Source organism: Lepidochelys kempii, chromosome 10, assembly GCF_965140265.1.
Source record: "Lepidochelys kempii isolate rLepKem1 chromosome 10, rLepKem1.hap2, whole genome shotgun sequence".
Classification (NCBI taxonomy): domain Eukaryota; kingdom Metazoa; phylum Chordata; order Testudines; family Cheloniidae; genus Lepidochelys; species Lepidochelys kempii.
The window spans coordinates 44589783-44607077 of NC_133265.1; the positions used below are offsets into that span (position 1 = coordinate 44589783).

General features: G+C 50.2%; 1 protein-coding gene across 5 annotated transcripts in view; it reads left to right on the top strand.

Moving 5' to 3' along the window:
* Nucleotides 1-10632: 10632 nt before the first annotated feature.
* Nucleotides 10633-17295, top strand: part of CPEB1 (cytoplasmic polyadenylation element binding protein 1) — a 78430-nt gene continuing 71767 nt past the window's right edge. For 3 of the 5 annotated variants that reach the window (XM_073363185.1, XM_073363186.1, XM_073363187.1), the window contains exon 1: nt 10633-10740. In XM_073363185.1, the coding sequence (XP_073219286.1) occupies nt 10726-10740 (15 nt within the window). In that variant the 5' untranslated portion in view covers nt 10633-10725. Of the gene's footprint in view, nt 10741-11571; nt 11786-17295 lie in introns of those variants that run through there. The other 2 variants (XM_073363188.1, XM_073363189.1) reach the window with 1 other exon arrangement.

The following is a 17295-nucleotide window of genomic DNA, read 5'->3' on the forward strand; positions in this document are numbered from 1 at the left end:
TTCTACTCACACAAAACTAAACACCCTTGTCCCGCCCCTCCTCCAAAGCCCTGTCCCTTCTCAGAGGCCCCGCCCCTGCTCACTCCATCCCTCCTCCCTCTGTCACTCGCTCTCCCCACCCTCACTCACTCGCTCATTTTCCCCGGACTGGCTCAAGGGGTTGGGGTACAGGAGGGGGTGAGGGCTCCGGTTGGGGGTGCAGGCTCTGGGGCGGGGCCAGAAATTTGGAGTTCAGGGTGCAGGAAAGGGTTCTGGGGTGAGGCATAGGTGCCAACTCCGTGAGTGCTCCAGGGCTGGAGCACCCATGGGGAAAAACTGGTGGATGCTCTACACCCACCGGCAGCTCACTGCCCCAGCTCACCTCTGCATCTGCCTCCTCTCCTGAGCTCAACTTCCCCGCTTCTCCTCCCAGCCCTTGATGCCGCGAAACAGCTGTTTTGTGGTGTAACAAGCTGTGGGAGGGAGGGGGGAGGAGTGGGAATGCAGTGTGCTCAGAGGAGGAGGCAGGGAAGAGGCGGAGCCAGGGCAGGGATTTGTGGAAGGAGTCCTATAGGGGTGGGGGGGCAGAGTTGGGGCGGGGACTTTGGGGAAGGGGTTGGAATGGGGGCGGGGAAGGGGTGGAGTTGGGGCTGGGCTGGGGGCAGGGGGGTGCGAGCACCCACCAGCGCCAGGAGAAGTTGGCACCTATGGGCTGAGGCAGTGGGTTGGGATGCGGGAGTGGGTGAGGGCTCTGGCTGGGGGTGCGGGCTGTGGGGTGGGGCTGGGGATGAGGACTTTGAGGTGCAGGAGGGGGCTCCAGGCTGGTGCAGAGGGGTTGGGGTGGATGGGGGGTGAGGGGTGTAGGCTCTGGGGTGGGGCTGTGCATGACAGGTTTGGGATGTAGGAGGGTGCTCCAGGCTGGGACCGAGGGGTTTGGAGGGCAGGAGGGGGATCAGGGCTGGGGCAAGGGGTTGGAGCACAGGGGGAGTGTGGGCTCTGGGGTGGGGCTGGGGATGAAGAGTTTGAGGTGCAGGAGGGGGCTCTGCGCTGGGGTGCAGGGGGGTGAGGGCTCCAGCTGGGGGTGGAGCCAAGGGGTTTGGAGTATGGGAGTGGGCTCTGGGCTGTGGCAAGGGGTTGGGATGTGGGAGGGGGTACCAGCTCTGGGCTGGGGGTGCAGGTTCCAGGGTGGGGCCAGAAATGAAGGGTTCAGGGTGCAGGAGGGGGCTCTGCACTGGGGCAGGGGGTTGAGGTGCAGAGGGGTGAGGGCTCCGGCTGGGGGTGCAGGCTCTGGGGTGGGGCTGGGATGAGGGGCTTGTGGTGCAGGAGGGTGCTCCAGGCTGGGGATGAGGGGTTCAGAGGTCGGGAGGGGGATCAGGGTTGGAGCAGGGGGTTATGGGACAGGAGGGGGTCAGGGGTGCAGGCTCTGGATGGCATTTACCTCAGGCAGCTCCTGGAAGCTGTGGTATGACCCCCTCTCCGGCTCCTATGCATAGATGTGGCCAGGCGCATGCGCCAACACAGGTGTGTTAAATCCCATTGAAGGACACCATCACCTTACAACAACCCAGCCAGAACTTCCTTGCGTCCCAACAGCTGCCGTCCCCGGCTGCTAGGGCCTGCCCAGAAGCAACTGGCAGGTAGCTGCAGCAAGGGCTGGGACATGGGGCGTACCTGACATGGAGCCCAGAGCTCTGTTAAAGAGCGGGTAGCTGCAACGAAGGAGGGTGGGGAGAGGGAACCAGGTCCCCTGCTTGGGAGTATCTTCAAACAGCTACTTGAGGGCTGGGAAGGTGGGAGTGAGCTCATGGGCCGAGGGAGGGGAGGAACTGTGCTGGAGATGGAGTGAGCCACACATGAGGGGCAGCTGGCTCCATGGTGCTCAGTCAGTGCTATGTTCTCAGAACATGAGAGGCCCAGTGGCAAAGGATCCATGAGGGCTATGAACAGATGGACACTACAGTGGGGCAGCGAATCTCAGCCCTGGCACATGCCCCTCATGCCCAGGTTAGTTGTTTCCTATCCACCCTAACAGGAATTTATAAAACAGAGCCAGGATGGTCTTGTGACTAAATCACAGGCTTTGGATTCAGGAAACTGGGTTCTGTCTCCAGCTCCATCAGTTAGTCTCTTTGTGGCCTTGGACAAGTCCTTTTCTCTCTCTACTCCTCAGTTTCCCCATACATACAATGAGGATGACAATATCTCACATGGGGAAGAGATATGAGGTGAAGCTCAATGGCGCTTTGAGATCTTCAGACAGAAGGTGCTATAGTTGGGCAAAGTATTATTATTATTAATTATTATTAAATGCCCAGCATAAAAATCTGCATATAAGTTTAAGAGTGTATGTGTGGACATGATAATATTAGAATCTTACATTCATACAACACTGTTCAACTGAAAGGTCTTCACAAACAGGTAAACTAGCCAAGGATCTCTTTGTCCACAGGTGACGTGCTGCCTGAAGTACAGACCTGCTTACTGTTGCTCAGCAGGAAGCAGAGGAGAACGCTATCTCCCCCAGGCACCAGGGGGATGGAATTAGCAAGCTCAAATTTGTTCACAGCACCCAGACTCTTTCTGAAAGGGCTGGATACAATATAATGAGCTCATATAGTCGGGACCTCAGTTTTATAGCTCACTCAATGCCCCCTGACACCAGGCTGGGGGCATTCCTCCCTGCCCCCCCCCCAAAATAAAATAAAATAAATAGTGTGCTCCCTCCTAAAACAGCAGCACCTTCCTGCAGCTACTAAAGTGTTCCCTCCAAGCACTGACCCAGTTCGATGTCACTGAGTTTATAAGATTTCAGTAGATCTCAGCACCAAGTGGCATGTACAAACAGAACACTGAGCATGAGGGATTACAGGGCAATGTTTTTAATCTGTGTTTTGATGCCATCAGTTCTTACATTGCACTGCATTTCATGAGCGGCTCTTTGGTACTGCTCTGGAGTAAGCTCTGGGGAGACTCCTCTCCCCAGTGAATTCAGGGGGTTGGACCATGCTAGAGTGGCCTCGTTAGCATGAACTGTGGTGAGAATTCTCCTCTCTCTCCTCCTGGCAGCTGTTGACATGGCAGCAGACGGGCTCTGCCCCCAAAATGATGCTCTTTCGCTAATGCCAATGAATGCTGTGCTCCTTCCAGGTGCTCCTACGATGAGTTTCCTGAGGCAGAGCAGACAACTCTTTGCTAACTTAGAGGGACTTTCACATCTGGACAACCTTGATATTAGAAACCATTCAGACATTCTGCTGCTGAGTTCCTGGTTTTCCCCTGCAGCCTCTGTGCTAGTAAAAGAGCCAGCCCCCCTCTCTCCCCAACTCAGCTTCTCCTTCTGCATCACTGCTTTGTGAAATCACAGGCCCTGTATTCAGGACATCACAGTTTGTGGCCATGAAACTAGGCTACTGGCATTTCCAGTCCTTGCAGCTGCAGGATCAAGCAGGCTATGAAGATGGGCTGCTCCCTTCTTCACACAACTGCCTTGGAACATTAGCAAAAGCACAAAGGGAGTTATTAGAAACAGGGAAAGTAAACAGCCCTTGGTTCTAGGAGATTAGGGAATTCTCTCCAGTGCAGCTTTGAGACCAAGTGCATCTTTCCACTTGGGGCCCTTTCCTGCTCCCATTGAAGTCAATGGCAAAGGATCAAGTTAAGTCTCTTTGGAGCTTTGCTTCATCAGCGCCCCCTAAGAGAGCTGCAGCCTAGAAACCCCACTTGGTAATGTAGAGGGCTCAGATTTGTAGATTCCAAGGCCAGAAGGGATCACTGTGATCTTCTAAAAAAAGAAAAGGAGTACTTGTGACACCTTAGAGACTAACAAATTTATTTGAGCATAAGCTTTTGTGAGCTACATCCGATGCATCCGATGAAGTGAGCTGTAGCTCACGAAAGCTTATGCTCAAATAAATTTGTTAGTCTCTAAGGTGCCCCAAGTACTCCTTTTCTTTTTGCGGATACAGACTAACACGGCTGCTACTCTGAAACCTGTGATCTTCTAGTCTGATCTCCTGCATAACACAGGCCAGACACCTGCCCTGAAATAATTCCTGTTTGAACTAGAGCAGATCTTTTACACAAACACACAGTCCTGTTTTACAAATTGCCAGTGATGGAGAATGCACCACAACCTTTGGTAAGTTGTTCCAATGACTAATTACCCTCACTGGTAAACATTTACACATTAGGCTTGTTTCCAGACTAAATTTGTCCAGCTCCAACTTCCGGCCATTGGATTTTGTTATACCTTTGTCTGCTAGATTAAAAAGCCCATTAACAAATAGTTGTTTCCCACCTAGGTACTTATAAGAACATAAGAACAGCCATACTGGGTCAGACCAAAGGTCCATCTAGCCCAGTACCTTGTCTTCCGACAGTGGCCAATGCCAGGTGCCCCAGAGGGAATGAACAGAACGGGTAATCATCAAGTGATCCATCCTCTGTTGCCCATTCCCAGCTTCTGGCAAACAGAGGCTAGAAACCCCATCCCTGTCCATCCTGGCTAATAGCCATTGATGGACCTACCCTCCATAGATTTATCTAGTTCTTTTTTGAACCCTGTTATAGTCTTGGCCTTCACAACATCCTCTGGCAAGGAGTTCCACAGACTGATTGTGCGTTGTGTGAAGAAATACTTCCCTTTGTTTGTTTTAAACCTGCTGCCTATTTCGTTTCGTGACCCCTAGTTCTTGTGTTATGAGAAGGAGTAAATAATACTTCCTTATTTACTTTCTCCATACCAGTCATGATTTTATAGACCTCTATATCATCTTATCATTTTATAGACCCCTTAATCATCTCTTGTCCAAGCTGAAGAGTCCCAGTCTTATTAATCTCTCCTCATACAGAAGCCGTTCCATACCACTAATCATTTTTGTTGCCCTTTTCTGAACCTTTTCCAATTCCAATATATCTTTTTTGAGATGGGGCGACCACATCTGCATGCAGTATTCAAGATGTGGGAGTACCATGGATTTATATAGAGGCAATATGATATTTTCTGTCTTATAATCTATCCATTTCTTAATGATTCCCAACATTCTGTTTGCTTTTTTGGCTGCCACTGCACATTGAGTGGATGGTTTCAGAGAACTATTCACAATGACTCCAAGATCTCTTGAGTGGTAACAGCTAATTTAGCCCCCATCATTTTATATGTATAGTTGGGATTATGTTTTCCAATGTGCATTACTTTGCATTTATCAACATTGAATTTTAATTATAGACTGTGATCAAGTCACCCCTTAACCTTCTCTTTGCTATGCTAAATAGATTGAGCTCCTTGAGTTATCACTAAAAAGCACATTTTCTAATCCTTTAATCATTCTCCTGGCTCTTCTCTGAACCCTCTCCAATTATTCCACATCCTTCTTGAATTGTGGACATCAGAACTGGACACATTATTCCAGCAGCCACATCAGTGCCAAATATAGAAGTGAAATAACCTCTCCGCTCCTACTCAAGATTCCCGTTTATGTACCAAGGATCACATTAGCCCTTTTGGCTGCAGTGTTGTACAGTAGGACAGTGGGGTGGGAGGAGGTATTGTTTCATATTCTCTGTGTGTATATAAAGTCTGCTGCAGTTTCCACGGTATGCATCCGATGAAGTGAGCTGTAGCTCATGAAAGCTCATGCTCAAATAAATTGGTTAGTCTCTAAGGTGCCACAAGTACTCCTTTTCTTTTTGCGAATACAGACTAACACGGCTGTTACTCTGAAGAGTGTTGTACTGGGAGCTCATGTTCAGCTGATTGTCTTCAATGACCTCAAAATCTTTTTCAGTCACTGCTTCCCAGGATAGAGTCACCCATCTTGTAAGTATGGCCAACATTCTTTGTTGCTAGATATATGACTTACATTTGTCTGTATTAAATGCATATTGTTTGCTTGCCTTACCTAGTGATCCAGATCTCTCTGCCCTCTTCATTATCTACCACTCCTGGACAGCAAATTTTATCAGGGATGATTTTATGTTTTCTTCCAGGTTATTAACAAAAATGTTAAATACATAGGGCCAAGAACTGATCCTGCGGATCCTCACTACAAACACACTCACTCAGTGATGACTCCGTTTACAATTACATGTTGAGACCTGGCAGTTAGCCAGCTTTTAATCCATTTATATCTGCCATGTCAGTTTTGTATTGTTCTAGTTTTGTCATCAAAATGTCATGCAGTACAAAGACAAATGTCTTACAGAAGTCTATTATAGCAACACTATACCTTTATCAACCAAATTTGTAATCTATGGGAAAAAATTGAGTTAAGTTGATGGGGTCTATTTCCATAAATCCATGTTGATTGGAATTAATCATATTATCCTCTTAATTCTTTATTAATCAAGTTCTGTATTAGCTGTTTCATTATCTTCCCCAGGATCTACAGGGCTGACAAGCCTAAAATTATCCATGTTGTTCCATTTACCCTTTTTAAATATTGGTATGACATTAGCTTTCTTCCAGTTTTTTGTAACTTCCCCAGTGTTCCAAGAGTTATTGAAAATCAACATTAATGGTATAGCTGCTGAGCCAGCTCTTTTAAAACTCTTCAATGCAAATTAGCCAGACCTCCCGATTTAAAAATGTCCAACACTGGTAGCTGCTGTTTAACATCCTTCTGAGTTACTACTGGAGTGGAAAGTGTTTCATCATCATCATCATCATCACCATAGGACATGACTATGTCATCTGTTTTTTCACCATATACTGAGCAGAAATATTATTGAACACTTCAGCCTTTTCTGCATTATTATTGATAATTCATAGAATCATAGAATATCAGGGTTGGAAGGGACCTCAGGAGGTCATCTAGTCCAACCCCCTGCTCAAAAGCAGGACCCATACCCAATTAAATCATCCCAGCCAGGGCTTTGTCAAGCCTGACCTTAAAAACTTCTAAGGAAGGAGATTCCACCACCTCCCTAGGCAACGCATTCCAGTGTTTCACCACCCTCCTAGTGAAAAAGTTTTTCCTAATATCCAACCTGAACCTCCCCCACTGCAACTTGAGACCATTACTCCTTGTCCTGTCCTCTTCCACCACTGAGAATAGTCTAGAACCATCCTCTCTGGAACTACCTCTCAAGTAGTTGAAAGCAGCTATCAAATCCCCCCTCATTCTTCTCTTCTGCAGTCTAAACAATCCCAGTTCCCTCAGCCTCTCCTCATAAGTCATGTGTTCCAGACCCCTAATCATTTTTGTTGCCCTTCGCTGGACTCTCTCCAATTTATCCACATCCTTCTTGTAGTGTGGGGCCCAAAACTGGACACAGTACTCCAGATGAGGCCTCACCAATGTCGAATAGAGGGGGACGATCACGTCCTTCAATCTGCTCGCTATGCCCCTACTTATACATCCCAAAATGCCATTGGCCTTCTTGGCAACAAGGGCACACTGCTGGCTCATATCCAGCTTCTCGTCCACTGTCACCCCTAGGTCCTTTTCCGCAGAACTGCTGCCTAGCCGTTCGGTCCCTAGTCTGTAGCTGTGCATTGGGTTCTTCCGTCCTAAGTGCAGGACCCTGCACTTATCCTTATTGAACCTCATCAGATTTCTTTTGGCCCAATCCTCCAATTTGTCTAGGTCCCTCTGTATCCTATCCCTGCCCTCCAGCGTATCTACCACTCCTCCCAGTTTAGTATCATCCACAAATTTGCTGAGAGTGCAATCCACACCATCCTCCAGATCATTTATGAAGATATTGAACAAAACCGGCCCCAGGACCGACCCCTGGGGCACTCCACTTGACACCGGCTGCCAACTAGACATGGAGCCATTCCATCATTTCCAGCTAGTAACAGACCATTACCATTGTCAGGATTAGTTTATATAAATACATTTAAATACTCTCTTACTTCCCTTAAATCTGCTGGCCATAGAGTTCTCCTTTGAGTCAGTATGTGGTAGTGTGGCATACATGTTTGTGATGCTTTAAGTTCTTGCTTTCCAGAATCTAAGAAGTCTTCATTGCCCTCTGCCTAACCTCCCCAAATTCCCCCACATCTCTAGCTGATCAGGTTGCTGAGAGCCTTGAAAACCTGAACCAAGTGAAAGTGATGCAGTGAAGTCTGCCTGGGGAACCAGAAATAATTCTGAGAGATGTGAACTGCCTCTTTCATTTCACTGATGGCTAACTCATTCACCCAGTGATATATGTTGAATGTCAACATTGTGGACTATTTCACCACTCATTAAGGCATGGCAGAAATGAGACACAGGATGATAGTATGAAGATCTGCACAACCTCCTATGAATGACAGCTCAGCCCCCCTTGCCTATGGGGAAACCAAGGTCAAGAAGCCCAGTGGGTTGGGGTATACCTGCCCCACCGAGCCCAAGATGGTGTTCTTGGATCTGAGTGAGGAAGAGCTGAGTTCATGGAGACCAGACAGCCTGCAGGCATAATTGTAATTTGAACATCTGTACAAACTACAATGAGCAGCATCTCATGTGGGCAGAGTTTATTTTATGGGCAGAGCTTGGAAAAGCACCTGTTTTTCTCCTCAGTCTGACCCCTGCCTACACCATTCTCATTTCAGACAGGTCTTGTTCATATGAAGAATTTTTTCCTAAAATTTGCTAGTGTTTGTAGCAAAACTAGGAATGCTAGGGAACCAATGGCTTTTTAAGCAGCATATTATGCAGATATGCTCCTAGCCGAGTTGAATAGCATGGTACTTAAAATGCCTGTCTATACTGTTCTTGATGTTATAACCACCAGTGTTAGCAGTGATAAGAAATTTTAAAGAAAAGGGCTAAAAACAACCAGTGAACTTACAGTTAAATAGTGGGTTATATTAGGCATCTCCAGAAAGGCCCAAACAATCAAAACCAAATAAAAAAATATTTTCAACAAACCAGACAAGAATAGTCAGTTAACTAACAAAGTCAATGCACAGACACAATAGAGCACAGTATTATAACCTGGGCCCCAATCCTGCAGATTTATTAACATGGTGCCAGACTCTCAGCTGGTGTGAATTGGCATTAGCTCCAGTGAAGTCTGTTCCAGCTGAGATCCAGACTCTGAGTAATTTGATGCACGACTACCCGCAATGGGTTACTTTTGTGCTTAAGACTTTAGAGGATTAGGGGATTGATGTCAATGCTTGCTAGATATGCACAGGTTGGACTTTGAACACTTAACTGGTCATTTTCAGAGTCCAGCGAAGGGCAACAAAAATTATTAGGGGTCTGGAACACATGACTTATGAGGAGAGGCTGAGGGAACTGGGATTGTTTAGTCTGCAGAAGAGAAGAATGAGAGGGGATTTGATAGCTGCTTTCAACTACCTGAGAGGTGGTTCCAGAGAGTATGGTTCTAGATTATTCTCAGTGGTAGAAGAGGACAGGACAAGGAGTAATGGTCTCAAGTTGCAGTGGGGGAGGTTTAGGTTGGATATTAGGAAAAACTTCTTCACTAGGAGGGTGGTGAAACACTGGAATGCGTTACCTAGGGAGGTGGTGGAATCTCCTTCCTTAGAAGTTTTTAAGGTCAGGCTTGACAAAGCCCTGGCTGGGATGATTTAATTGGGGATGGGTCCTGCTTTGAGCAGGGGGTTGGACTAGATGACCTCCTGAGGTCCCTTCCAACCCTGATATTCTATGATTCTCCTTAAACTTAAAAATATGTTTCAGAGACCAGTCTACACTACACACCTATATCAGTACAACTACATTGACTGGGCGTGTGAAAAATCCACACCCCTGACTGACATAGTTGTACTGACCTAACCCCTCGTGTAGACAGTGCTATGTCCACAGGAGAGCTACCGCCTTCCAGGGAGGTGGATTAACTATGCTGATGGGAGAAACTCTCCCATCTCCATAGTAGCATCTGCACTAAAGTGCTACAGTAGCACAGCAGCAGGGGTGCAGTTGCATTGCTATAGCACTGTATGTGAAGAAAAGCCCATAGTTACTGAGGGCTGAATCCTGCTATGGATCCATGCACAATTCTCCTGCCTGCCCATTGGTTCGGGGGGATTACCTGCTGGTACCTGGCGCCTGTGCAGGCTGCACTGTCATGTTAAAGATGAGAGAGGGTCATTGCAACTTGGCTACATTTTACCAAAATGGCCTTGTGATGCCGTGCTTAGATTTCTAAGCCATACATGCAAATTTCTAGCAATCCTGGTGCTTCATGAGTACCCAGTGCCTTATTCAGCCTTGCCATCTGACTGCACACCTCGCCCAGGCCATGGAGTGAAGAGCAAAGCACAGTGAGGGGTGAGAGGGAATGGATTATAGAAGTCCTGGCTCCCAGCCCCCTCTGGAGCTGGCACAGAACCCAGGAGTCCTGAATCCCAAGTCCCTTGTTCTCACCAATAGCTACCACTCCTCTCCCTGAGCTGGGACAGAACCCAGGAGTCCAGGCCCCTAGCCCCCCCCGCTCTAACCACTAGATCCCGCTGCTCTCCCGGCGCCAGGGCAGAACCCAGGAGTCTTGGCTCCACCGCTGCGCAGCAGCCAAGCCAGCCCCGAGAACGCGCGGCGCCCCCTTTAACTACCCTTAGGGAGCGTCTGCAAACTCCCCGGGGCCACGGCCCCGCGGCGGGCGCGACGGGTGTGGGCTGTCCGGCCGGCCCCGCCCTTTGGCGACGCCCCCTGGGCCCCGCGAAGCGGGCGCCGCCTGCGCGGGCGGCTATAAAACCCTCCGGGGCCAAGCAGCGCCCGTTGCTGCTGGTGCGAGAGACCAGCCAGCTCACCCGCCCCGCAGCAGCGACCCTGCCCGCCCAGCGCCATGGCCTTCCCTCTGGTGAGTTCCCCGCGCCGCACCCCTCCCTCCGCCGAGCCCCGGGGGCGGGGCGGCACGTGCTGGCCGGCGCGGGACCGCGTGTTGACTTTCACGGGCGGGAGGGGGCGGGGCGCGGCGCGCGAGACTCCTCGTGACGAAGTGTTGGTGGTAGGTGGAAGCGGCTGCTGTGGCGGGGGGGCAGACCCCCCCCCGCGCGCCTTGTCTGAGCCCTGCGCAGGGCCCCTGGCTCGCGGTGGGCGGCTCGAGCTTGGAGCGGGCCGGCCGGCGGGGGCAGGTCTCGGGCGCTGCGGCCCGCGGGGGGGTCCAGGGCACCCGTGGCGCAGCCAGACCCGCTGGGCTGGGCTCTGACCGCGCCAGTTTGGCCGCTGTCGCTCCGCGCAAGTTTCTGAGCTTTTGGCCGTCCGCGGCCGGCCTGGAGCAAGGGGCGTGGGGTGCAGTGGCCAGCAGGTGCCGGCGTCAGCGGCTCGCTGGGGCGTTCAGACCCGCCCTCTAGCTCCTCCTGCAGCCCGCCCGCGAGCTCTACTCCGGGGGCCGGCGGAGTGCGTGTGGGCTTCCACCCTCGCTGCGCAACGTCCAGCACCCAGGGCTCGCCTCTCCGCGGTGCTGCTGGCTTGGGCTGCGCGACCTCGGCCCCCGGGCACGGGCTGTGGGACCTGGCTGCGTGTCTGGGAGGGGAGCAGCCTGCCGCCCTGCCCGGCTCGCTCCAGCTGTGGAGTTCGCGCAGGTGCCCGGGCGCAAGGGCCGGCGGCTCCGGGGCGGTGAGTGGGTGGGGGCTGGGGACCTGGACGGCGCTAGGTCCCCGCAGCGGTGGGGCGGGGTCCTGGCGGGGCGCTCCGCTCTCGGCCCCTTTAAGGGCCGGTCCCCGCAGCGCCAGGCGGGCCGCCCCCTCACGTGGTTTCACACGTTCGCGGAGGAGCCCGGAGCAGCAGCCTCGGCGGAGCCGCCTCCCGGCCCGGCAGCCCCGCGCAGCGCCCCGGCGCGGACACGCCCGGCCCGGCCGGGGCAGCGGCACCTGTTGACAGCGGCGAGAGGGCGACCACGCCAGGTGAGGGCCGGCCGCGGGGCGACCCCCGCCGGAGGATGCTTGGTCATCGCTGTTCCCCCAGGGCGCCCCGGCCTGGGGATGGGGCCCCGGTGCTGCCGAGAGGAGGGCTGGGGGTCCCTGCCTTGGGGAAGGCTCCAGCCGCCCCTGCGGATCTGCCCGCGGCGGGTGAGGGGCTCGCACTGCCGGCGGGGCGGAGAGGGACCCGCCTGCGGGGCAGGGTGAGCCGGGTGTGAGTGCGGGCGGGCTGCCGGCGGGGCTCTCGCTGTGGCTCCCTCACCCGCGGCTGGGAAGGGCTGGGCCGGCAGCGCTGGCTGCGGGTCATTCACCCCTGCCGGGCGCCGCTCGGCCTGGCGCAGAGGCCCTGGGCTCGCACTGTCTCCAGCTTCTCGGGTGAGAGCAGCTGTCAGCGTGGGGTGGGGGAGGCCGGTCCAGCGTGAACAGCGGTTCTGTGCTGCCGCACCTGCTGCTGCTCAGGGGTAGGGGAAGGAGCCGGGGGAGTGACCACCGTGCTCTTAGACTGCCTGGAAAGGTGGTTGGAAAATCAAAGTTTGAATTAACTATTTATGGCAAAAAGAACAGGAGCACTTGTGGCACCTTAGAGGCTAACATTTATTTGAGCATAAGCTTTCATGAGCTCACGAAAGCTTATGCTCAAATAAATGTTAGTCTCTAAGGTGCCACAAGTACTCCTTTTCTTTTTGCGAATACAGACTAATATGGCTGCTACTCTGAAACCTATTTATGGTAAGAAATTGGCATAAGGACTTGGGTTCAGAGCTCTTCTATAGTTTGCTATGATTTCTTCCAGCCTCCCTTCAGGCTTGGGCTGAAGCCCTATTCGTTTCCCTTATGTTCTCCTGTTGTGAGCAAGGAGACTAGTGCTTGGTGCTTCATTGCCTGTTTTTCCTAGTTAATCTTAAGAGACTTGGATTGTAGAGAATCTCTCTACAAAGGTACAGCTCAATCCAAACATTGGGGGCTTGTGAAGAAAACACCTAAATCCCTTAGGAAGAAAGGTCTGCACACCATAAGAAGTTGTCAGATAAAAACACTGGCTAGTTTCAGTCTGTCTGCCATAGTTACTGCTGCCTATTGGGGCACATATGGCTAGGATGTCACCAGGGAAATGTGCAAGCAGACCTCTCAGGATTTGCTTTGCTGTAATGATCCCTGGCTAAAAGGTGTGTATCCAGACTGAGAAGTACATGAAGGATATGGGTCCTTGATCCTTCACATTTCATAATGAAAGTTATTCTCTGCTCTTCTGAATTTAGCGTGTGGGTTAAAGAACCATATCCTTGCCCCTGGAGTTGGGCAAGGACTTGTTTAAACAGGTTTGTTTAAAGTACCTGTGCTTTAAATAAAGACAGTTGTGCAACCTTTTCCCACACTGTGGAGCCCCATTTACAGGTGGGGGCAAATCTGTCCCCCCACTTTACTATTCAGCAGCCTGAACCCCTACACCAGGGGTTCTCAACCTTTCTTTCTGAGGCCTTCGATATGCTGTACAAACTCCATGGCCCACCTGTGCCACAACTGTTTTCCTGCATGTCCAGTAGATTAAAAGCCAGAGCTGTTTGGGGGGGGAGGGTAGCAAGTAGGGCAATTGCCCAGGGCCCTGAAAAGCAAAGTTGCTTGGGCTTTGGTTTCAGCCCTGAGCGGTGAGGCTCGGGCTTCAACTTTCTACCCTGGGCCTCAGGGAGTCTAGTGCCTGTCCTTCTCTTTGGTTTATCTTCTGAAACCTACTCAGCCCCCCAGGGGGGCCCTGGGTCCCTGGTTGAGAATTACTGCTCTACACAGTCTGAGTGAGTGGCATTGCAACCTGTGCATGGGGTCAGGTATCACTCAGGTTTGTTCTGTCCAAAAAGTGGTTGGGCCATGACCATGTTGCCCCTCAACTAGGGTGACCAGATAGCAACTGTGGGGGAAAAAATGGGGTGGGGGTAATAGGTCCCTATATAAGAAAGTCCCAAAAAAAAAGCATGGCCTCTTTAAAAATAGGACATCTGGTCACCCTGCCCTCAACTCCATTGCCTGTACCCACCAGCTGTTGAATGTTGGGGGAGATGGAAGGTGATTTTTCCAAATTCTTGTCTGAGTGAGTTTGTGCATATGAGCCAAATGCAGCTGTGTGCTCTGAGTTCTGCTTGGCTGCTTAACTGGGAGTGGGGTAAGGGAGAGAATAAGGGCATGGCTACACTGGAAACTTAAGTGCTGCTAGTGTGGTCTTGTGCTGGGAGAGAGGTCTCCCAGCACTCCTGGTAATCCACCTCCATGAGGGGATTAGCTCTGGCCCTGGGAGCACAACTTCCAGTGCTCGGAGCCTGTCTACACTAGTGCTTTAAAGTGCTCAGACTTGTTGTGCTTGGGGGTGGGGGGGTTGATTTTTCACACCCCTGAGCCAACAAGTTAGAGCACTATAAAATCTAAGTGTAGACAAGCCCTAAGTGGTACAGAAATGCTCCTTTCTTGTGGCGTCAGTTAGGTGTTGCTCACAATAAATTGTGCAAATCTGATCCCCACAATACTTAGGAGGCATGACCTAGCTAACAATGTTGAGATTTAAGTTCTCATTTAGCATGTGGGTTAACACCTCACTGTGATGAATGGGGCTGTTCAGACCTCTCAGAGCTATTGTTCCAGGCTGCCTGAATTCTGTAAATGTCTCTACATCTGTTGTACTCGATCACTTTTTGATGCTTTGTTCACAACCAAAACATCTAGATATGCTTAACAAAAGCTGGAGAACGGGATAGCTTCAGAGATGTACCAGTGCACTGTACTGTCACGTACTGCTCCCTTACTTGTAGGAGCTACTAAACTTTGCTGAATGATGCTCCACATGAGCCACAGTTGGCAGTGATCCCCCAACACTAGGACGTATGCCACAGTAACTTGTCAAGCCACTTTTCAGCTACCTGGTGACTGCCTGCCTAGCTGAGTGGCTCTGGTGATGCAATATAGTGCTCTAATTATAGCACAGCTTATTTGTCTTAGATAAGAAAGTGGGTAAGTTAAAGCATTAAATGATATTGGGGAATTATGTCCAAAGTGGCTGTAATGCCATCATGTAGTGTTTAACAATAGCCATGGGTATTTATCTTCTCTCACCAAAAGAACACTATATTGAATTAGTTAGTCCAGGGTCAGACTCTATCTAATGGGGTTTTGGCTGAGAGGGGTGGGGTCAGATGCTTGCTGCAGCATCTGGAGAGATTCCCAGACTAAGGCCTGGTCTTGTATTTTAAAAATTGTTGTAGCATGGCCTTCAGAGGTGTGAATGGCACTGGAGCTATGCCAACATAACCCCTAGTGTAGACACAGCTAGGTCAATAGAAGAATTATTCTGAAGACCTAGCTACTGCTGCAGGATTACCAACAAGCCTGGTCAGTTAAGCTGACCTAACCCTGGCATAGACCGCTCTAGGTCAACAAGAGGACTTCTGTTGACCTAGCTACCACCTCTTGGGGAGGTGGATTACCTGTCCTATGTCAATAGGATCAACCCTGTCTAGATGGGGCTTACACTGGCATAGTTGTAGTGTTTCAAGCGTAAACAAGCCCACAGTAATGAGAGCAATGGAAGGTGTTGTAGGAAGTGTCAGCTGTATGGTGCACTGTGCTGTAGCTGTCCTACTGCAGTGTCCGGAGTGTAATCAGGGCCAAAAGGCATAGTGGGGCTCCATAAGCCCCAACTTCACTTGGGCCCAATGGGCAGCAGCTCTTAGAATGGCCTCCTTTTACTGCCACAGCTGAGGGCTAGGCTACTCTCCCAAATAGGCCAATATAGTGCTGGTGCTCAGGGGTGTGAAACTCACCCTGAAATGTCGTTAAGGTGACCTGGTGTAGACGCTGCTGGGCTGATCGGGGTCTTCCATAGACCTAGCTGCTGTATTTCAGGTAACTTTACTGCAATAGTAAGCATCTAGGCTGTTGTGGAGCCAATAGTTCTGAACCAGGGGTATGCAGAGGCCTTCCAGGGGATACATCAACTCATATTTGCATGGTTTTATAACTGGCTACATGAAAAGCACTAGCAAAGTCAGTATAAACTAAAATTTCATACAGCCAATGACTTGTTTATACTGCTCTAGATACTATACACTGAAATTGGTACCATTGGAATTTTTGTTTCCTTTTCCTAATCTGTTCTGCTCCCCATCACTAGTTACTTTACTAATTCAGTTTTCCTGCATTTGTTTCTTAAGCGATGTTGTAACTCCTTGCATTTCCTTTCAGAAGGACCTGTAGTCTAAGGTTCTTATTAGGTATCTTAGATGTATGTATCAAGAGAATCCTGGGTCTCAAAATCCTGAGACATGTTAAATACAGAGTATTGTAAATTTCCACCAAACAAAAACATTCAGATCTGTTGTGCCCAACTAGCTGTGAGGCTGGGTTGAGTCTGGTGTCAGGCTGGCCTACAGAGGTGGTCTTCCAGAGCTGCTGTGGATAGGCACTCTAATCTCAGTAAATCAGTAATGGCCAGAATGGTTCAGCATCTTGCTAGCAGGAACTGTTCAACATGGCTTCCTGGCTAGTATAGACAAGATTAAACTATGCAATACAGTATATCCTCACTGATATAATACTCTTCTGTGCTGCCTCTGCTGGCCTGGGAAATGGTATTGAGCACTGTTAGAGCTATTTAAGACTGATCTCAAATGAGAGAGCAAATTCAGCTTAGTTATGGTTTGGGCTTGGGCATGAATGTAGGAGTCCAAACCCCCTCCACCCACAACAAAGCCCCTACTAATGTCAATGGGAAGGGTTCATAAGGATCAAAGGTGGAGTCTGGCCTTTGTTACTATTTAATATTCTACTGTCCCACTTAATTGGGGGGACAGTCACTCCTACCATTCTGCTCTTCAGCAACTGTTTCTGCCCTATATCTCTTGCTTCTCCATCCTCCTGTGTGCTTGCTTCCCCTGTTCTGTATTGCCTTTCTTGCAGCAATTCCTGGGCTTCTGCCTCACCCCTCTCCATTCAGTCTGTTAAAATGCAGTGCAGTAGCTAATCTTGATAGTGCTGTGTCATGCTATTACACCCCAGTTTGTCTCACAGGGCACCCAGAGAAATCAGCTGGGCAGGCTCTGTCCCATGCATGCTGACACCCCAGCTTAAAGATAGTTAAGGCAAATGGTCTTGCTTGGGTCCTGTCTACGCTACAGAATCTCACACATACGGAGGTGGTGGTGGTCTAAATTGTGGCACAGTAGTTGGCACCATTATACTGCAAAATGGGGCTAAAGCATGCCTTACCCATGTTTCCACAGTATGAAGGTTTTGGACTTCATGTTATTTGGGAACACTAGAATCATCATTTGTTCCAGTTGGCTGGAACAATCCCTGGGTTTGTGATTTGTAAGGATTTCCTGTGTTCTAACCAGGTCCCTGACAGTTGACTTTGTCTGAAGCTGTAGGACAGCATGCACAGCATATGCTGTACAAGAAATTCTTGCACAACCCTCTGGGCCACCTAATTGGTCATCTAATTGGCCATCACAAAC